This window comes from Typopeltis vanoorti, chromosome 20 (assembly GCF_054136105.1).
Source record: "Typopeltis vanoorti isolate ZY-2024b chromosome 20, IOZ_Tvanoo_1.0, whole genome shotgun sequence".
NCBI classification, from domain to species: domain Eukaryota; kingdom Metazoa; phylum Arthropoda; class Arachnida; order Uropygi; family Thelyphonidae; genus Typopeltis; species Typopeltis vanoorti.
In genome coordinates this window covers 16,220,465-16,244,263 of record NC_143568.1, presented here as the reverse complement: position 1 = coordinate 16,244,263, position 23,799 = coordinate 16,220,465, and the positions used below count along the sequence as shown (strand labels likewise).

Genomic DNA, 23,799 nt, shown 5'->3' with positions numbered 1-23,799 from the left:
TAATAAAATTAAAACAATATATACACTTTAAATAAAATTATAACTACAAAAGACTGGATCCGAGGCCCTCTAAAATAAGTTTACACTTTACAGATTTTCTTATCCAAAAATATTAAAATCACCCATTCTATGACTCATTCTATTATTGGATTGTTCAAAATATATTTAATCACGTCTACCAGACTAAACACCTTCTTTCACAATAACATAAATGTTTATAGTCAGGGCCTTTTCTGAAAACATAAAATTCTCTTCTTCCTTTCTACAGGATTGTTTCTTATCACCGTTATATAGCACACAATATTATTCCTTCTGTCCTGTCTCACTGAAGCACAAATATTTCTTACCTCATGCAGTTCAATTTGACGAACAATTGACTAAATTTTTGTACCGGGGAAAAAAAGTTTCTTCTACTACTTTATAAACAACATATCTAAGTTGAGCTAATTCTGTTGCCTTTTCCAGCAGAAATAATGAATAGATCTGGCATCCTTAAGACAGATGAAACTTTCCAATCAGTGTTTCTTCAAACATTCAATTAGAACAGCAACTGTAATATCTTCTTTTATTTACTAAATACTTGATGACAGTCTCAACTCCTCCAGTTTAAAGACTCACAGTTCTACAATTAATTTTCAGAATTTTCTATTAATATTCTTCCGACTGTGACATAAAACTTATAAACTTCATAAGAACAAAATTTCTCTGGTCTGCATTCTTAAACTTCCATTAGCTCTCTCGTTTTTTTTGTTACTTCGATACCGAATGCTCTCTCTGTCAGCTGTCAATCACCCATCAAACTCCTCGGCGAGCATGCGTACTCCATAAAAGTGGCAAGCAAGAAGTTAGGTATAATGGCTAACTCATCTCCGTTATCATAACGAGAATGTCTTTATAAAACACAACACTTAATCATTTTAAACTACAAAAAAAGGATTAAAAGTAACAACTATCAAAATCTAGTAAGTACATCAATTTCTCAAACACTTTACATTTCATTTTGAGAATAATAATATCAATAAGGGGCACATCACAATTGCTGATATATGTGTTATGAAACAAAACTAATAATATACTAATAGAGAAATAATTGTAAAAAGATTATAATTATAAATTATGATTATTTTTACAGCACCTTGTCATATGCCTTTTCCAGATCAACAAACCTTACATACAAATCCCTGTTATGTTCCCAAGGTTGATCAACTATTTATCTTAAAGTGAAAATCTTAACCCGACAAACACTATTTCATCTAAATCCAGCTTGTTCTTCACCATGCTTTCTTTCCAGAGTTTTTCTTATCTGTTTCTCATGCATTCTTGCATAAATCTTACCAAGAGCACTCAGTGAGGAAATACCTCATAATTCTCACATTCAGTTTTAGTTCTCTTTTTACAGATGGGTATTATTATGAGAGCTCTGCTCCAATCATCTGGAATTTGATCTCTGACCAGTCCTTCTGAATAATGCAATACAACCATTGTCAAACTTTTATATCTCCATATTTCAGCATTTATGGCCGAATTTCATCTACTCCAACTGCCTTTCCATATTTCATGTTTTCGATGACTTTTTCTATTTCAAGTATGGATATATATTCCGGACTTCATTCCTGTTGAGAGTTTTCTACCTCTGTGCTGACACTACTTGTTTCATTTAGCAGTCTTTCCAAGTAATTACTCCAGACATCTAGAATATCTCTATCTTCAATTTTCATGTCACCTTTATTATCTGATTCCTTTAGAGTACTCTTTCTTCCATTTCTAAGCTTTTCAATAGCCACCAGAATATTTTGCCACCTTCCTGATATTTATTTTCTATGTTCTTACCAAAGTCTTCCCATGTCTTTTGTTTCGCTAGTTTTACACAGTGCTTCACTTTCTTACATTTTTCTCTATATTCTGTAAGAGCACAAGCTGACTTACTTGCCAAGAACTTTCAATATGTTTTCTTCTTTTTCTTCACAGCCTCTTTAACTTCCTGAGGTTCACTGCATTCCTAGTAGTAGCAGCTTTGATGTAGTAAGCACTTTTTTTTTATGTTATTGTTTTATATTAAACTGAAGTTATTATTATTATTACTAAGATGGTAGTCTCCATAATTTGTTAGAATGAATGATTATCAGTGTTTAACAAACAAAGAACACATTAGGTTATATAAGTAGTTTACATGGAATACAAAATATTTTTTTACCTCTTCATCTTTTTTGCGTCTTTTTTCTTGTTCCTCTAAATATTCTTTCTGCATTCTTTGTCTCTGTTCTTCGGCACGCTGTGCTAATCGTTCTTCTTCTAATCGCTCCTTTTCTTTCTCTTCTGCAGCTCTTTTCTTTTTTTCTTCTATCTGCGATGCAATTAAAAAGAATGAATACTCGGTTTGACATTTGGTAGAAGCATACTAAATTAAATTTTATGAACAAATGTTTTGAAAAAACACTCATTAAAAACTCGAAAAATTTTAATGAGTGTATTTTTTTTTGTTCAAAAGATTGAAAATTATGTGCAATAATAATGCTAAGCACATTGTCATGTGGTTAATCATGTGAAAATGGAAAACACATCCTCATTTTATAACTGAATATATACATAGAAACTTGGAAGGTTACAAAGACCAGAGCTTACGAGAATACAATCCTTGACATCAAAGTTGCCTTTGACTTGCACTACTTAGAAATGCAAGTGCTGCCCACACATTCATATATTTGTCTTTTATTAGTGCTTTTTTTTTTTTTTTTTTTTTACTGAAGTTAAGCCAGCCTGACATCTGCTCTAAAGACTGTTTGTATCAGAGATCAGGCAGAAACCTTAAGAGGATAAAAATTCTCATTCGGTACCAAAACAATCCTGTGTCAAAGAGTTGTTTTAACAGTTCAGTTGATATTTTATACAGTATATATATATATATATATATATATATATATATATAGCCAAAATTAAGACAGACTCTTCTTCCATAAAAGTCAGAAATAAAATCTTTGCATGCCCTAAATATAATAAAACTGCCAAATATGCTGAGAGGTTTCAATATGACATTAGTAATAAGATAATGAAAGGAGGATATTATGGATCCATCCATATTTTATAGCCAAATGTAGGGAAAAAAAAACAAGTTTCGAAAATTTACCAGATCTTATAATAAGCTTTCTAGTAAATTTTCAAAAGTTAAGTTTCTGTCTACATTTGGCTATAAAATAGTAATGTATCCATAATCTTACTTATGCCAAACTAAAGCAAACTACGGCATACTTTAATATTTGATTATACAACTATCAAGAGTTCACTGATAACGATTTTAACCTTTTTAGGTAAATTTAGTAGAAGGTTGTTGCCCTTTTAAGGACTATGTTCTATGAACACTAGTTAGGTCAGTGAAACTTAGTCAATGCACTAATAAAAGTGCAAAATGAAATACAAAATAAAAATATTCATGGAGCTCTTATTTTAAATTGTAAAATACAGAGAATAATTAGAGATTTATTAATCAAAATGAATTGTGATAAATTAAGATGTAGGAAAAGGAATTATTACTAAGATGGTAATAAGTAATTGTAATTTCAGTGTTTTTGAGAGAATTCTGCATCTGGTTTCTTCATAAATATTCCTAGCTTCTGAGAAAACTCTTCTGATGAATTAAGGACTATGATCTACAAACACCAGTCAAGTCAGTGAAACTTAATCGATGCACTAATAAAAGGCAAAATAAAATACATAATAAAAATATTCATGGATTTATATTCAATCCAAATTTTCAGAAAACAATATTCAGTCTAAAATAGATACAGACAGATACATTTTTAGCTAGCATCCTAAAATAGACTTCACCAAAAAAAAGAAAGTAATAATTGTCTCCCCTTTCTAGATTACACTAGTGACACAACTTCTTCTTGGCTCATTATTCGTCTCCATTTACAAAAACTCTTATACAGGAAGATTTTTACATAAACAATCACACCACCACCACTCTCTTCCCAATAGTATGGCATCCTCAAAATACTTACTGAGCCAAGGCTACTTGTTAAAATGACAAAGCCCTTGAAACTGTAACACCTTTTTAGCCAATATCTAGTCCATATAAAAGAGATAAAATACTGCATGCAACACTCCCCCATCCCTCCTACATCCAACACAGGATCACAGCAAACACATTCTTATCCCATTGTTAAGGGTACACTTTTTTCTGCATATATGATCTCAATGCCACTTTCAAACCTTTCATTTGGCTAACTACCTTCATATGTTCTTCTAAAGATCAACTCCATCCTCTTGAATATCCTAGAGTGTATAAACTTCCTTGTACTTAGTTTAGCCTACTTTGGACAGACCAGTAGCTTAACTTCTGCCTTGAAGAACATAAAAATTACATTCAAGATCATCTATATAACAAGTCGAGATTGGCAGACGATACTGGATTTTTTTTTCACATATGATTAGATGGAAGAAAACATCCCTATTACATAAAAGTCATTGCAGGTCTGAGAGACTATATTTAGAATCAATATTAGCTATGAAGCACTCTCCCAACATAAACAAGTATGGTTGCATTAATTTGCCAAAGATCTGGGAGACTATCATTTTAACACCTGATAGCAATAACTCTATGTTATCATGAATAGCCAATGCCGATCAACACCCCTCGATTTAGACATGCTGCACCAAACAACAATAACAGAAAATGGTGAAAAAAGAAGTGTAATAATGTGCACAACTAGAAGTGAAAACCCAGCGATGCATCATCATGCTGGCAATTACTTCAGATGGAAGAAAGTTGCCTCCTTACATAATATTCAAAAGGAAAACAATGCTGAAAAGGAAATTTCCCCATGGAACTCATGTAAGAATTCAAGAAAAAGGGTGGATGGACACTACAGTGGTTCAAGATTGGATTAGAACAGTTTGGGACAAATGCCAGGGGTCCTTATTTCGACATCTGGCTCTTCTCATGTGGAATAGTTTTCATGGAAATTATCTGCACATGATGAAACTACTCTCAAGACCGAAAGTAGTGATAGCAAATAACAGATTCTTGGTAAGTAATACCCATTTTCAGTTTTTTTTTATTTTTTTTTTAAAATCAGGTGATCATATCATTCTGAAATGATAAATGGACAAGCAATAATGAAATTTTTTGTTTTCATTTAATTATAGAAGCTTTGTTGCAAAAGATTCAAATATATCATGTTATGAAGGTGAGCAGCTGATCACGTAAATAAGATAATTAAAATTTAAATACACTCATTTTATAAATAACGTCAGCAATTATAAATTATAATGAATACTCCTTTTTCTTCACACATTATATGTGATATCTGTTGCAACCAAGACTTCATCTTCTTTAATAGTATCATTTAGTCTTTTTCTAGGTCTATATGTTCTTCTCTTCTTCTTTGGTTTCCAACTATAGACTTGTTTTATTATTCTATCTTCACTTCTTCTCTCCACATGTTCAATCCATTTTATTCTTTGGATTGATACCGAATTGTTTATATTTCACATTGTTTTCTTATATCTGTATTTTTATATTTTTAGTCGTTTTATTTACTATTTTTTTTAATATACTTAATATATTAATTTCACCCGTGTTTAACATTTGTCTTGATTTTCTAGTGTCTGGTCTTGTTTCTGCATTATATGTCATAATAGGCCTAATTACTGCTTTATAAATTTGTCTCTACTCTAAGATGTTTACTTTTCCATATTGTTTCATTCAGGCTTCCTGATATTCTTACAGCTTTTGCAACTTGTTCTCTGACTTCTAGATGTGGCCTTCCTTCCCAGTTCAGTTGTATACCTAAATAGTTGTAATTTTTCAATAATAGTACCTTCCAATTCTAATTTGCATCTTTGTGGTTCTTGTGATATTGTCATACATTTTTTAATTTTTGGTATCTTCATGTTATATAATTTTGCTGCTTTATTAAATGTATGTAGTAAAATTTGTACTGAGTTTCATTTTCTGCAATTAAAAGTACATCATCTGCATAACCTATAGTTCTTATTATTCTATTTATTTTCACTCCTGTATTTTGTAATTAACATTTTGTATTATTTCATCCATTATTATATTGAATATTGTTGGGCTCAAAGAGTCTCCTTGTTTAATGCCATTACTAATTTGTATCTCTTTACTTATTTTTCTTTTTATTTTTATTATACAGCTATTATTTTCATATATTTCTCAAGCTTTGCAAGCTCCTGATAAGATAAGCATTATTTTCAGTTATCGTTGATAAAATCAATTAATATTGCGTAGTTTTGTTTGCCTTGCGTATTTTAGTGCGTCTGTTTGTGTGTTATAACTCATAATTTGATAAAACACGTTTCAAATAAGTATGGCACCTGTACGAAGGAAAATGGCAGCCAGTAATGATGGTTCGCCATCTTTATCAAAGAACGGTAGTATAAAAGAAATGAGTCAGTGTACTAGCTGTGAAATGTATGCTTTGCGGAGTGCGGTCGGAGTGTGGTTAGATGATAATAAAGGATTGAATGTGTGTGTAGAAAATGTAGGGAGAATGAGGAATTGAAGTGTATTTTGGGCCGTGAGTGTGATATTTTTGTCAAACTTCAGAATGAAGAAAATAGGGATATGACAAGAAACGGCAAGATTGTACATGAGAATTGTGAGAGTGTGAATGTAGAAAGTGTGAATGATAGTATTAATGGTTTCTCAGAGAATAAAAAAGATGAGATAGATGCATTGAGTGAGATCACGTTGTTGAATGGTGCGATAGAAAGGGCAAAACAGCAGCTAGAGTGCATGAACAAAAGTCGACTGAATGAACCAACCAATAATAAGAGGTATAACAGGAAAAATAGACATATGAATGTGAACATGAACAAATGAAGGATAGAGTGCTGTATGGGGACTCGTTAGTACGAGGTGTGTTAGTAGAGGATTTGACAAAATCATACCAACCTGGTGCGACCATAAAGGATGTAACTGAGTCTATTAGAGAGCAAAAGGAAAGGGTGAAAGAAATGATTGTTGTGGCAGGTACGAATGATTTGAAAGGAGATAAAATGGAAATGATAGAAGACCTGAATGAATTGTTTGAGGTAGCAAAAGAAAAGAGTGAGAGAGTTAGAATGATTAGTCTTTTGCCACGGTATGACAGTGAAATGTTTAAAAGGAGGGCCATAATTGCGAATGACCTTATGCGTGGGTTATGTATGACGAGTGGCGTGGAATTTGTGGACGCGTGGAGTGAGTTTGATGGGCGAAAGGATCTATATAAGATGGATGGCTTGCATTTGAATGGTTACGGTGTAAGAAGACTTGAGAAAGTGTTGCTGAATGTAGTGGATGTACAAATTCAGGGAAACTAGATTTGTTAAGGGGAGGGGAGAGTAGATATACAGTCCTTAGGGAGGCAGTTGAATGTAAGAATGAATATAATATGCCAGAGCAAATAAGGACAACAAATCAGAGTGGGATAGTTAATATAAGGCATCAAGGTAGGGTTGGGGCTAATGGGGGTCTTAAATTCATGTACACTAATACTAGGAGTATTAGGAACAAGAAGGAAGAGTTTTTGGCCATGGTTGGCACTTCCAGACCACAGGTTATCGGTATTAGTGAAACATGGCTGACTGTAGATGATATAGCTAGTGGGATTGAATGTGATGGGTAGAGTGTGTTCAGGAATGACAGAGAGAATAAAATGGGAGGAGGAGTATTGTTGATGATAGCTGATGAGCTCCGGCCAAGGAGAATAGAAGTTGAATTGCAGGATAGAGAAAAGAGCACATTTGAGGCCATTTGGTGTGAGATTGTGGCTAGCAGAACTAAATATACAATTGAGTGCTGCTATAGACCAGGTGATGGAAAAGATGGTGGTGACAGTATGCACAAGCAAATAGAAGAAATGAGTGGAAGGAGGGTGATTATTATGGGAGATTTCAACTATGGTCGCATTGATTGGAGTGAGGAGAGGACACACGGGAGGAAGGAATTGGATTTTATGCGGTTATTAAGGGATAACTATCTGCGACAGCATGTAATGGAAAATACTAGGGATCAGAGAGTACTTGACCTACTAATTACATCTCAAGATTTGGTAACAAATATGACCACATTGCCACCAATTGGTGAGAGTGATCATAGGGTCTTGACTTCGGAGGTGGCTAAAGGTGTAGAATTTTCAATTAAGACAGGGTACATGTGGAATTATCGGGCTGGAAAGTATGACAAGCTTAGGAGTTTGATTGGTTCAGTGCCATGGCATGTACAACTGCAAGGACTAGAAGTTGATAGAGCATGGGAGGTAGTTAAGAAGTGCTTGCATGAAGCAATGGCTGACTGTATACCTAGAGTCCAAATAATAAATCAAGTAGGGGTTAAATGGATGAATAACACCATTAAGCTTGAGCTGCAAAAAAAGAAACAACTATGGAGGGAGTTTAAGGAGAAAGGTGACCGGCAGGCACATGAACGGTATAAAGCGCAGGCCAGAAGGGTGACGAGTGTGGTAAGAAAAGCAAAAAAGGATTATGAAAGAACATTGGCCATGCAGGCTAAAGAGAATCCTAAACAGTTTTTTAGATATGTAGCAAGTAAAAGGAAAAATGTACATGGCAGAATGATTTTAAAGAATGCCGATGGTAGGGAGGTAACTGAATCAGTTGAGATAGTTGAGTTACTGAGTGAGCACTTTGCAAGAATATATCATCCAGGTGGTGACATTGCAGAAACGAATAAACCATTAGATTATACGGGAATTGTGGTGAATGAAGTGGAGGTGAGTAGTCTATTGCATAACCTCAATGTCAATACATCTGTGGGATTGGATGGTATACCAGCTCGTGTTGTACGAGAAGCAGCTAAAGAATTGTCAGCACCCTTGACCATTTTGTTTAATTTGAGTCTCGGGTCTGGGTTAGTCCGGAGCAAGTGGAAAGAGGGGAAAATAGTTCCAATGCATAAAGGTGGTTCCAAGACTGCTGTTGTAAATTACCGACCGATTAGCATATCAGGAATCATTGTCAAGGTCTTAGAGAAATTAGTCAAGAAAAGAATACAGGATTGGATAGATGAAAATGGGATATTGTATGGGGGACAACATGGTTTTGTGAAGGGTAGATCATGTCTCAGTAACTTGCTCACGTTTTATAACACAGTGACGGCTGAACTGGATAGGGGTAATGGGTTTACAGTGATACTACTGGACCTTGCCAAGGCCTTTGATAGGATACCACATGGAACCCTAATCAGTAAACTGGAGCAGATGGGGACAGATATAGGGTTGGTGAGATGGATAGGAGGGTGGTTGAAGGAGAGATACCAGAGAGTGGTTTATTCGGGAGTGGAGTCTAAAAGACGTCTTGTGACTAGTGGAGTGCCGCAGGGCTCTGTTCTTGGACCACTGCTTTCCAATTTGTTCATCAATGATATTGGAAAGGATTTGAGAGGAAGTGTTCACTTGTTTGCCGATGATGCAAAGTTGGGTAGAGCAATTGTGAGTGCACAGGATGTCAAAATTTTACAGGATAATTTGGATAGTTTGGAGGACTGGGCTAAGAAAAATGGATGTCAATTTAATGTGGCAAAGTGTAAGGTTATGCACTTTGGGGTGAAAAGAATAGCAGCAGAATATCGCATTGGTGGAACTGTACTAAAGGAGATTGATGAGGCCAGGGATTTGGGAGTGTTGGTGGATAGGGAGTTGAAGTTTAGGGGGCACATTGCAAAAGTGACTAAAACAGCTCACCAAATCACTTGGCGTCTGAAAAATACTTTAACATGCAGAGACAAACAAGTTGTTGTTCCTCTGTATCGAGCCTTGATAAGACCCCATCTGGACTTCTGTGCCCAGTTATGGGCACCAGAGTTTCTTCGTGATGGGGAGGAAGTGGAGAAGGTCCAGAGATGAGTGACCAAGATGATAGCAGGTCTGTGGAATGAACCTTATGAGAATAGGTTGAAGATTTGTGGGTTGCGGAAATTGGACGATAGGCGAAGGAGGGGTGATATGATTGAGACATTCAAATTACTGAAGGGTTTTTATAAGATTGATCCAGAAGATATTTTTGAAAATATGACTGGTGGTGGGAGGACTAGGGGCCATGCATGGAAGCTGGGCAAGAGCGTGGTTGACAAGGGTGTTAGAGCTAGGTTTTTTACTTGGAGAGTAGTGAATGAGTGGAATAAGCTTCCAGAGTCTGTTGTGGGTGCTATGACCGTGAATGAGTTCAAGGCAAGGTATGATAGATACTGTGTGAATGTTGAATAGTTGTTCTTGACATGATGACAGGGCCTCCCTCGATGAGTCTGTTGACTCCTTGGAGTTTCCCGGAACAATAATAATAATAATAATAATTATTTGTATTATGTTTTCTGATACTTTTCTTCTCTGCAATATTTCTATTACATCTTGAATTAATATTATGTCAAATGCTTTTTCCAGATTTATAAAGCATAAGAAGAGCTCCGGATTCAGATAAGTTATTCTTGAAATAATTAATTGTATATGAGCAATTGTTTGAGTAAGAGCTGCTATAAAAGTTGTGTGCTACTAGTATTATTAGTGTGTGGGATATTTTGCTTAAACTTAATTACAAATTCATTGTTATTAGATCTTAGAGTAGTAACTGGCAGAGGAAAGATAGCTGCAGCTTTGTCAGTGCATGACTTTAACTTAGACTTCAGTTGTTTCGTGAAGTGCGAGGTGTGCTATATGTATTCTTTTGATTACATAGATGATTTGTGGGCATTTAGGGCTGATGGAAGGAGGGTATGTGCGAAGTGTGAGCGAGGATTTGATGAGTGCTAATATGAATTTGATGACAGAAAGTGTTAGTAGCGAGAATGTCGCAGAAAGAATGAGTGCTCGTTCGAAAAAGAAGCATGGCGTGAAAAAAAAAAAAAAAAGTTAAAAAAATCATTGAAAAAGAAAACGAGTGATTTGAACACCATAATGGATGGTAAAAAGAATGAAAGTGAGGCGAATGTGGTGAAAGGCAACGAAATTGAGAGAACAAAAGAAACCGGAAATAGCATGACGAAAGATTCAAAAGTTGGAAAAATCAAAGAAAGAATGAATGAATGAATCTGGAAATAGTGTGACGCAAGGTTCGAAAGTGGGAAAAATGGGAAGAATGAATGAAACCGAAAGTTGGATGCAAGAACCGAAAGTACAGAAACTCAAAAGGATGAATGAGAGTAAAAGTGTGAAGCGGGAGTCGAGAGTTCGAAAATTAGAAAGACTGAATGATAGAATGTCATGAGATTCGAAAGTTGAATTTGGGTTGGATGAGGCAAGAGATGAATGGATGTGGAGTGAAATTAAGAAAATTTGGGTGAAAACGATTAAAACAAATCAAGTAGGTACGAAAGAGTTAATGAAAGGGAGTGGTGTTGTATGGTGACTCCATTATTAAAGGTGTGCCGCATGAGAGGATGCACAAGGCATGTTTTCCAGATGGTAAAATGAGTAGAGTGATTGAGGCATTGGATATGAGGAGGGAGCGAGCAAAGGAGTTGATGGTTTAATAGGTACAAATGACTGGAGAGAGGACAAAGAACATGTCAGAATGGATATCAAGAGGCTGCTTAGACGGATGAAATAGTGTGACAGGAAGTGTAGTAAGTTTGTTGCCTAGGCATGACTGTGGTGAGATGAGGGGAGAGCAAGGATTATGAATGATATGTTAGCTGAAATGTATGAGGAGAAAGGAGTATAGTTTGTTAATTTGTGGAATGAGTTTGAAGAACGAAGTGAACTATATAAGAGAGAGATGGACTGCATTTCAGTGGTTATGGAGAGACTGCTGCTGGAAGGTAGAGAAGTAATGACGAGTACAGAGAATGAATCAGATCAAGTGGGAAATGATGTGGAAGAGCAGGAGAGATTGAAGAAGTGGTTATGAAGGAGGAAGTGAGTGGCATGAGTATGGAAAATGAGAGAATGGGTGTGCAAGATAAGCAGGGAAATGGGGGAGGCTCAGGGTGGACAAGGGTACACAGCATGAGAAAGGTGGATGCTCCAAGAGGATGTGAGAGAATGTGTAGACAGAAAAGGAATGGGATGACCTGGGATCAAGAGGAAACAAAATTCAAGAGGGTTCTAAAATCAATAAGCAGAAAGGGAAATGTCCCCAGTCGAGCATGGAGAGATCACATTGAATGAGTGGTATCAGTGGTGTTACACCCTGATAGCTTAAGAATATAGAATTCTCAGCTATCATGGTGTAACATGAAGAATAAATAAAATAAATTAAAAACCCTGCATAAAAGATAATAGTTGAATTAATTAAAAGAAAAAGAAAGATTCTTGCATCCGATAAAATATATAAAAAATAAAGGTGTTTGTTAAACTAACTAACAAAAGAAAGAATATATTAATATTGTGATATGATTTAAAAGAGAAATTTAACTAAATAAGACAGAAAAGGATTAGTCATAAGAGATGGTATGTGAGAGGCTAGAGATTAAAATATTAAGCGAATTCATAGAAAAGTTTGGAAAGGGGATTAAGTTAGAAGCTAGCGGAAGAAAAACAACAGACTATCGCTCAGGGCCGATTCCTGGATTGAGACATCGTTTGGCTCGCTGACCAAAGGACGTTTGGCAGAAAAAAAATGCCACCCTAATTGGTCGGTGAAGTAAAAACAAGTAGGGGGCGGAGAAAAGAAGTTAAAGAGGGTGCCGTTAGGAGAGCAAGTATAAAAGGGTTGGAACCCCCCCCCCCACGAGGCTTTTTGGTTTTTGATTTGGTTCTGTTCCCGAGGAATTCTCTACGAGCTCCGTAGCATAGGTTTCATGCGGTTTTCCTGAGTGGAGATTGGGGTTATATCTCCGTCGTCACAACATGGAAACAAAAGTGAGCTGGATTTCGATTCCGGATTTCTTATGTAAAAACGAAGAATGCCATAGAGTCAAAAAAAAGGAAACATATTCTTTATGTTTCAACTTCAGTGACAACCACGAGAAAGGGAAAGCTATAAAGATATCGATATCCACGTCGCGAGTCGCACAGCCATCATATAGATGATTCAAAGTGTGTCCTGAATTACAAAAGTTTAAGACCGTGTAAGCATAGTTCAACTCCAAAAGGAACGTAGGAGTAGCAGATTATCGGAGAGGTTATACCAAGCTAGTTCAATCAGAAGAAGGTAAAGGCCCATATGAAAAACTCATGAAAGAAAGGTACTGTAAAATATATCTAATGTTAACTAAAATTTGTCTGTAATAATTATCATTATTCTAATATGGAACTGTTGAAGTGACCAAGGAAAATTTATACTAGGACTTTAGTATCTGACAGAATATATTAAAAGTAAGCTGGCTAGTGTTAATGTTATGTGAATAATTAAGTGTCCTGAGAATTTTGCATGTCTATTGTAATGTATAGGAAAGTTAAAATGTCATAGTTGTGTGTTAGTGCAGAAAAAGATTTAGTTATCTACTAAGTTTGAATAGTTAAATAGTGTGAATTAATCTTATTTGTCCATGTCAAATGAATTTACGTGTTGAATGTGTATGGCGGCATGATCGTAATACTAGTTATGTGTTAGTGCAGTAAATGGTTTAGTTAATCTACTTAAGTTTGGATAGTTGAATAGTGTGAATTAAGTAATTACGTGTCCTGAGAAATTTTGCATGTCTATCATAATGTATAGGAAGGTTAAATGTCATAGTTGTGTGTTAGTGCAGTAAAAGGTTTAGTTAATCTACTTAAGTTTGAATAGTTAAATAGTGTGAATTAATCTTATTTGTCCATATCAAATGAATTTATGTGTTGAATGTGTATGGCGGCATGATCGCAATACCCATTTTAGGATCATAAAAATTAATGTTAAGAAACGAGATAAAGTGCCACGACTGCAACACTGTTTCACTTTCAGACATATTTGAGTTCTTTCTCCTTGTTTTTGTATATAATATCTTAAACTAAATATCCCAAAAGGCGCAGTATAAATACAAATATTAGGGGTACTAAGGGGAGAAATAATTTAAATATTAGTAAAATTTTTGGTGATATCTCGAGCATAGATAATAGTAGAACATAGATAAGCAGAAATTATAAAATAGAATAAAAATCATAAAATGGGACACAACAGTGGAACTAGCTGTAGATCCAGGAATGAGCTGTTGTGTTTGTATGCAAATGCTAGAAGTGTAAGAAACAAGACAGATGAAATGGTTGCACTAATTGAGTCTGTTCACCCAAAAATTGTTGGAATAAGTGAGACATGGTTAGATGAGGACGACATTCGGATAGGAATAGAGATGGAAGAGTATGATAATAGAAAGGGTAAAAAGGGAGGGGGAGTGCTACTGATGATAGAGAAAGAGTTATGTCCATACAAAGTAGAGATGCAAGAGGGAAACAGTGTTAGTAGTTTTGAGGCAGTATGGTGTGAGATAGAGGTGAATGGAATGAAATACTTGGTTGGATGCTGTTATAGACCAGGAAATGTGGATGGTAGTGACTATGAAATGTATAATTAAATTAGCCAAGCAAATAAGAAAAGAGTGATCATTATGGGCAATTTTAATTATGTCAATATAGACTGGAACGATGAGATAGCAATTGGAAGTAAAGAAAAGGAGTTTCTTGAGTTTTTGAGGGATAACCACCTCAGACAGTATGTAACAGAGGGCACACGAGGATTGATGGTCTTGGATTTCGTCATCTCATCAGAAAATGTAATTATAAATGAAGTGTCAAATCATCCACCAACTGGTGACAGTGACTATGAGGTGATTACCTGGGTGGTTGCCAGTAGTGTGAGGACCTCTATAAAAAAAAAGGGTATATGTGGAACTACGAGGAGGAGGTGATTATTAAGAGCTCAGGATACAGCGTGCAAGTGTAGCATGGAATGAGGAGTTAGCTGGAAAAGAGATCAATGCAGCTTGGGGGATTTTCAAAAACTATCTAGTAGATGCAATGTCTAAATATATTCCAAGGGTGAGAAGGTTAAATATGGTAAGAGTGAAATGGATGAATAAGAGATTAAGCATGCGATACAGAGAAAAGGGGCATTATGGAGGCAACATAAGAGAAGTAATAACCAATTCCATGAGGATTACAAAGACCAGGCAAGGCTTGGTTGGTAATGGTAACAAAAAGTGAGGTATGAACAGCAGTTACCTAATGAAGCCAACATTAGGAACAGCAGTTACCTAAGAAGTTGTTTCGATATGTAGCCAGCAAAAGAAAGAATGATTATGGAAGGATGACACTGATTGGAGAAAATGGTATAAAGAGAGCTGTTGCAGAAAGTGTGGTGGAGATACTTAATAAGCAGTTCAATAAAGGCCTTTCAATCTTGTGAATGTGATTTCATGGAGAGATTGAGAGCGGTTGATGATGGGGAGGAGAGACTGACTATGAGCAAGATGTGCATGGGGAGTTGATAAAGGTCGAAACGTCGGATGTAGATTTTAGTTATATTAAACTAAAGTTTTTATTCAAACACGGTAGTTGTCTCCATAATTTTCAAAAATGCATTCGGATCACCGTGTAAGCCTAAAAGAAAGGAACCACTAGTGACCTTCTTTTTCCAGGATAATGCTCGCCCCATACACAACTTGCTGATACCTATCAGATAACCAGTCTCTGATCTAATGCACTAATCTGATATCCAACCCTGTCTGCTCTAGTTTGACTATCAACTTATCATGCAGTAATCTATCAAAAGCCTTTGTAAAATCTAAGTATATTACTGTGTATCCCTCCTCTGTCCAAGGAAGCAGTCACTTTATTGTAATAAGTAAGTAGTTTACTAAAATACATGATCTCTCTTTAGCAAATCCATGCTGTCCATCAAAGATAATACAATTGTTGTCAACCCAATTCTGGATCCTAGTTCTCAAAAGCTTTTCCAACAACTTAACTACAACACCAGACAGACACACAGATGGGCCTATAATTTGTGTCTTTAACAAACCAGTTTGATTGTAGTATAGCTTGTTTCCTGTGTATAGTTGTATGCTCCAGAAGATGACCTTGACATAAAGGTCGAAACGTCGGATGTAGATTTTAGTTATATTAAACTAAAGTTTTTATTCAAACACAGTAGTTGTCTCCATAATTTTCAAAAACGCAAGGTCACTAGTGGCTCAGGAGTCTGTTTTAGGGCCATTACTGTTTAACTTTTATATTAATGATACTGGTGAAGATTTGGATGGAGATATTCAGTTGTTTGCAGATGATGCAAAGTTGGGATGAACCATGAAGAATAGAGAATGTGTTGTGGCCTTACAAAAAGACTTTAATAAATTGAGTGATTGTGCATGGGAATAGGGATGAGAGTTCAATGTTGCAAAATGTAAGATTTTAAAATTTGGAAAAGAAAAATGGGATGCAGAATTTATGCTTGGTGAGGATATATTGTCGGAGATGGAGGAAATAAGAGATCTAGGGGTGGTAGTGGATAAGGATCTGAAAGTTAGGGGACATATAGCCAAAATTGTGAAGACAACACAAAGGCTTCTGGAAATGATGTGGAGGACACTGACATGTAGAGGCAGGGAGATTCTTGTTCCATTGTATAAGGCTTTGATTAGGCCACACATGAGCTATTGTGCCCAGATTTGGTCACCTGGGTTTCAGAAGGATGAAGATATGTTGGAAAGGGTCCAGAGGCAACTGACTAAGGTAGTTTCTAACCTCTGGAATGTAGGGTATGAGGAATGATTGAGAAGATGCAACTTGCAGAGTCTGGTGGACAGGAGGAAGAGGGGGAGATATGATAGAGACCTACAAGTTGGTAAGGGGCTGTTATAGGATCAATGCTGGAGATGTTCTACAGAAAATAGTGGGAGATCAGGGGAGAACCAGAGGTCATCCCTGGAAACTGTATAAAGAAGGTGTGAGTAGAGGAGTAAGAAGCAGGTTTTTTTCATGCATTGTTGTGATTGATTGGAATGCCTTGCCTGAGAGTGTGGTGTCTGCAGAGAATTTGTGTGTTTAAAGCATGATATGATGAGCTGTGTGTATGATAATAGGACCTCCTTGATGAGTCTTTGACTCCATGAGGTCTTAAGTAATAATAATAAATAGTTTCTTACTGTATTCTATTGTTTTCTCTATCAATTTTCTGATTATGAATATTGCATCTGTATATGATCTATTTTCTCTGAAACCTTGTTCATCTAATAGATTAATTTCCATTGTTATTTTATTATTTAGGATTCTTGTTAGTACTTTTAATGAGGTATTTAATAAATTTATCCCTCTATAATTTTGTTTTTTTATCTCCTTTTTTAAATATTGGTATTGTTATACTTTTTTTTACATTTTTTTAAAAATATTTTTTCCATTTATTATTTGGTTGTATAGTATATTTAAACTCTGAATTATAATTTCTTTACCATTTTTTTATAATTCATTATTGATATTATCTAGACCTGGTGATTTCCTATTTTTCAATTTTTAATTGCATTTTCAATTTCTGTTATTTCTGTTGTATTCATTTCTTCTTCTTGATTTGTTTGTTTACCTAATTCTACTTTTATATAATTTTTTATATACTTCTGTTGCTATTTCAACTGTATGAATAAAAAAGTTTTTAAAATAATTTTCTAATTCCTCTATTTCTACTTTTAATATTGTGACATATTCTGCTTCTTCCTTCTTTTGAGTATTAATACATTTGTTTCTGTATACCATAGAAATCATGTTCAATTTCTTTTGTATATGAGTCTCAAAATTGATTTTTGCTTTCTATTTTCTTCTGATTAACTTTATTTCTTTATATTCGTTCCAGTTATCTGTTGTTTTCATCATCATCATCATCATCATCAAATTCCTGCCATGTACCATCAAGGGATGTACAGGATATGATAGTACTACATGAAAAAAAAAATTACATCATTACTAACTTCCTATCTAAAATTTTCCTCCAAATCAGTCTGTTACTTGTCAAGACTCCAACATTATCAGATCTTATATTTCTATCGTCTAAGGCACTTTGTACTGTATCAATCCACCTATATCTTGGTCTTCCTCTGGGTCGTTTTCCTGCCAACCTGGCAAACAACACTTGTTTTGCTAATTTTTCCTCTCCCATTCTGTTTAAGTGACCATACCACCTGAGATTAGCTCTGCTAACACATTCCTGGATGTTGACAATGTCAAGTTCTTTCCTAATATCCTTGTTTTTAATATGATATTGCCATTAATGCCATCTGCTCACGCCTATAATCTTTCTCAGGACTCTCATATTTGCGGACTCTAGTCTTTGGTCAAGTGTTTTACTTCTGACCCAGCTCTCAGATTCATAAGTTAAATCTGGTTTGAACACTGTCTTGTATATAGCTAATTTAGTGTTCCGACTAAATTCTCTCTTATTCCATATGAATTTATTCAATTGACTTCCTACCATACCAGCTTTGCTGATTCTGTTGTCTATCTCTATATTTAATTTACCATCTTCAGTAAAAATCGTGCCTAGTAGCTGAAATGTTTTACTTGTTCCACAGGTTCTCCATTCACAACACAGTTGACATTTTCAGTGATTCTGCCTATTTTCATTGTCTTTGTCTTTTTATTGCTGACCTTCATACCATATCTATTACAACAGCTATTCAATTTAGTCAGAGAATCTTGCAGACTTGTAGCAGATTTATTTAGAAGTATAACATCATCTGCATAAAGCAAAGAGCTGACATTAACATCTCCAATTTTGATATCATGTTTAATACCATTTTCCTTCATAATGTGATCCATATAGATAATGAATAACAGAGGGGATAATGTACATCCTTGTCTCACACCAGATTTAACATTAAACCACCTTCCTGTACTTCCTTCAATTCTAACTGCTGACTTACAACTCAAATAAAGACTAAGTATTGCTTGATATAATGCCCCATTGACAACATATAACTGTAGCATATTGAATAGCTTCTCACTTGGCACCATGTCATTTGCCTTTTCCAAATCGACAAAACTTAAATACAGATCTCTGTCATATTCCCATGCTTTCTCGACTATTTGTCATAAAGTGAAGATCTGATCCTGACAGCCTCTATTTGGCCTGAATTCAGCTTGTTCTTCACCAAGCTTTTCTTCCACAATTCTTCTCAACCGTTTCTCAAGTATACTTGCATAGATCTTGCCAGGAACACTCAGTAGGGATATACCTCTGTAATTCTCACATTCAGTTTTATTTCCCTTTTTATATATGGGTACTATGAGAGCTCTACTCCAATCATCGAGAATTCATCCCTCTGCCCAGGCTTTCTGAACTATGCAGTGCAGCCACCGTAAGATTCTTATACCACCATACTTCAGCATTTCTGGTGTCGAATATCATCTACTACTGCCTGCCTTTCCACATTTCAAGTCTTTGATGGCTTTATCTACTTCAAGTATGGATAAGTATTCCTGACTGCATTCCTGGTCAGTGTTTTTTACCACTGTGCTGTCATCACTGCTTGTTTCATTTAGCAGTTTTTTAAAGTAATTACTTCATACCTCAAGGATATCTTTTTCTCTAGTTTTCATATCACGTTTATCATCTCTAACTACTCCTTTTACAGCACTGTTTCCTCCATTCCTAAGTTTCTTCAACAACCTCCAGAATATTTTGCCACCTTCTTGATATTTATTTTCTATATTCTTGCCAAAGTCCTCCCATGACTTTTGTTTAGCTAGTTTTACACAGTGTTTAGCATTTTTGCATTTGTCTCTATATTCTCTAAGAGCACAAGCTGACTTATTTGCCAGGAACTTTTGATATGCTTTCTTCTTTTCCTTCACTGCCTCTTTAACTTCCTGTGTCCACCAGGGAGTTTTGGTTTTTTTATCCTTGCAGACAACCTCACCACATGCTTCTCTGGCAGAATCAATCAATGTTTTCTTCAGAGTTTGCCACTGAATCTCCAAGGTTTGATTCCTGTTCTCAAACTCTTTCTTTTTTTTTTCAATAATCTTTGTGTATTTTAGTCTACAGTTCACATCTGAGAGCTGCTCAACTTTTATTCGCTTTAAAACTTTCTTACATGTTATTCTTTTCAATATGAAATTCAATTTTATCCTGCTCAAGACTAAATAATGATCACTTCCAATTTCAAATCCTCTGCATACTCTGGTGTCCTGCACCATGGAGAAAACATCACTATCAACCATAATATAGTCAATGAGACTTTTCTTATTCCTAGCCTCTTCTCTCTATGTGAATTTGTGCACATTTTTATGTTGGAACATGGTGTTAGTAATAACCAGTCAATGTCCTGAACAGAAATCCAACAGATATTTGCCATTATTATTAGCTTTGCTCTTTTCTCCAAATTTTCCCAAAATATTTTTGTATGTCTGACAATCATTTCCTACTCTGCTATTTAGATCCCCAACAAGGACCAACTTTTTCTTTTTCATTGTGTCAGTTGCTTTTTCTAAAACCTCAAAAAATTCCTCCACTTCTACCGTGGTAGAACCTTCTGTGGGACCATAGGTACAAATAAGTCTCATTGTCCAGTTCCCAATTCTCATATTTGCCCACATTACTCTACTTGAGACAGACTGCCATTCAAGAAGATTAGCCTCGTAATTTGTGTTGAATAATATGGCTACTCCTTTTCCTTGATTGTCATTGCCTGAATATAACATTTTGTATTTATTGCTCAGAAAGATCTCACCAATTTTTGTCTTTTTTGTTTCAGTCACCCCTATTATGTCGATCTGGTACTTATCTAATTCCTCAGCTAGCTCCATTTCTTTGCCATTCAGGCTTCTTACATTGATAGTACCGATCTTTAACTCTGGTGAAGTTGAGTTGGGGTTTGTTTTCAGATTTGTTCCAGTAGCTAACTTTTTGCTGTTCGCCCTGGTTCCCTGGCGAAAACAACAGGGGCCTTGTTTAACCGGGCAACACCCCAGCCAGCATGAAATTTTGTCATGTTGTACCATCATTTTTTATTTTAGTTTAACCAATAAGAATACAATTTGGTCGGCTAAATCCCAAATTGCCAGCCCATCCTCATTCGTTCAGTATCCATGTAGATACCCAACAGGGTGCACCACGAGAAGGTGAGGATTGGACATTAGGTCAGAAGCCTTGGTCGGTTATCTGCATTCCTTTAAAGGAAATGTGGAGGTCTCCTCTGGGTTATACAGCTTTGACCCTTAAGCACCCCCTGTTGTTTTCATTTGTAGATATTTTTGATATTTTTCTTTCTTTTGTTAATATTTTTATTTCTTTGTTAAATAATGGAGTCCACCTGTTTGATTTTGTTATTCTTTTTTTTACCCCTAATACTTCTGTTGCTATTTCAGTTAAACTTGTTTTAAAAATCTTCAAATTATCTTCTACACATTGTTCGCTGCTTAATGGGTTATCTTGGAACTTTTGTTTTAATCTATTGTAGTATAATGTTTTTATACTTTCTTCTTTTAATAATTCCACTTTAAATTTTATGAATATTGAGGATTTAATTATAAATGCCAATTTGGTTTTTACCTGAAAAACTTTAGTTTCTGAAAATCCCAGCATATATCTCGCATCACGATTTGTTAACTTTAATTTTAGGGTAAAAAAAGTGCAAGTTGTATTCGGGTAAATACGATACTTAGTTCAGTGCTGTGTGCCTATCACAGTCATAATTATGCTCTGATGATGTCATTAGAAAATTAGCAAAATATTAGTTAGTTTAATAAATGTGTTTTTATCTCTTGATGTTGTTTGTACCATGAAACACGATTATGAATTAGATAAAGGTCTGGTTGGCAGATAAAATTTACTGATAATTCTTTGAATGGAAGCTTGACTACATCCATTAGCAGCCATGATAATTTGTGATTTTCTTGAATTCTTCCAACAGAAAGGAATCAGTTACACAGATTGAGTGAGCTCAATATATAGGAGTTGTGATAACTCATGCTCTGTGATGGACAATGACATGAGGGATGTATCTGCCAATTGAGGAAGATTTTTGATAAACAGAACACTGAATATTGCCTGTAGAGATGCAAATTATTGTCCAGAAAGTGGATGTTGTTAAGTTCAAGTTCAATAGTAAACTTGATATAAGAGTATATGCCATTTATTTTATACAAGAAAATGTAATAATTCAGACTTGGAGTGTGAACAAACTGCAAAGAAATCATTTCTGAAGCAAAGCTAGAGGCATGGTTGAGGAAAAAGAATACTGAAGAGATGGTTTTCTAGACATTTCTTGAAATAAACAACTAAAGCTGGTAAAGATGAGACTGCCCATAGCAATGCCCTCAATTTGTTTGTGTAACTTACGTTGCCGGGTAAAATAGAGTGCACTAATGGTGAACTTGAATAAGTATACATACCCTCAGGAAAATCAACTTGTTTTTGACCTCCTCTGGCTCAAGGTTTCCTTGCTCCACTTAACAACATTCATCTGCTGCATTTAGTAGTCTCCAAACTCTGAAAACCACTCTGACCATCTTCCTCTCCATGAAGTCTGACCATCCATAGTCCAGCTATCCAAATAGTGAAGTCATCTTCCTAGTGACTGTAATATCCACAACTCCAACTCGGGGTCCCCCTTCTCCAACATTACTGATCAGACTGGACACTGAGTGGAAGTTTTTGCTACAAGCAATGACCTAATGCAAATCATGAATCTGCCTACCTGAATTCCTGATAACCCTCTCCCCTTTCCCAATATTCTTGTTATTTTTTAACCAGTTGTCCTTTCAGATACACCAAACAGGCCATCTCTCCTCTCAGCAACTTTATCACAATCTTGTTGCAAGTTTCTGCTCCCACAGAATCCGCCCCCTCTCTGATCTCATCCGACCTAATATCCATTGGCACTACAAAGGTAACAAAAGGGATGACCTCTAGAACTATCACTACCCTAGCATTCTATGGTCTAACTATTGCTTCTGCTATCCTAACCCAGACACCTGCAATGAGCAAGTCGCAGAAATTATTCTCAGTGAAATGAAGGCCTTCATCCTTTATTCTATAAAAAAATATTGTTCCCTTTCCAAGCTCTGGTCTTGTCTCTTGTCCACACAAAAGTCACACCTACTGGTCCCACAGAAAGGTCATCAGACATCTGCTCATTTGTGCTTCTATCTCTCTCTTTTCTTCCAACTCCTGTATAGATGATTAAGACAAATCACCTCCTTCTATGCCAATAATTGAGCACCTTATGCCCCCAGTGGTTTTTATGGCAAAAAGACATAAGAATACTAAATAGCCTGGACACTAAAAGTCTTCTAGTCCAATGGCATCTCTCCAAATGTACTTAAATGTTGTGCTCCATAGCTAACCTATCCTCTATCATTTCTTCAAATCTTGTATACTCACACTTATCCTAAAACAGGAAGCAAGCATATATTCAACCCATTCCAAAAAAAGGGAGTCAACATCCCCTCCAAAATAATAGGAAAAGTTATCAACAATCAACTTCTTCATTACCTAGAAGCTCACCAGTTATCCAGCAGTATGAATTCTGCTAATCCAGGTCGAAGGCTGATCTCTTGGCCTTCATCACCCATCAATGGACACATGCCATGGAAAGGTTATGAGAAACATTACTGTCACCCTTGAGATTTTGAAAACTTTCAATAATGTCTGGCATTGAGGTCTGCTTTGCAAATTGCCTTCCTTGGATAGCTAATGCTCTCTCTTTATCTCTCTCTCTCTAATTATTTACTACATGTTATAGCACCCTCTCTTTGATCTGATTTTAAAAAAAAAAATTTTATGAGACAAAGACATCAAAGGTCATACTGTGACACAGGTTACAGCAATACATATGGTAAACAATCAGTAGGACAATCACAAACATTATGTCCTTAGGAGGATTCAAACCCACAGCCTCTTGGCTGGAGAATAGATATGCTAACCCTTGGCCAACCA

At 35.6% G+C, this 23,799-nt stretch overlaps 1 protein-coding gene across 7 annotated transcripts in view; it reads right to left on the bottom strand.

Annotated features, from left to right (window-relative positions):
* Positions 1 to 23,799, bottom strand: part of LOC150095252 (uncharacterized) — a 542,725-nt gene that overhangs the window by 121,540 nt on the left and 397,386 nt on the right. For all 7 annotated transcript variants that reach the window (XM_090410531.1, XM_090410526.1, XM_090410528.1 and 4 more), the window contains one exon: positions 2,195 to 2,344. In XM_090410531.1, the coding sequence (XP_090266657.1) occupies positions 2,195 to 2,344 (150 nt within the window). The remainder of the gene's footprint in view (positions 1 to 2,194; positions 2,345 to 23,799) is intronic.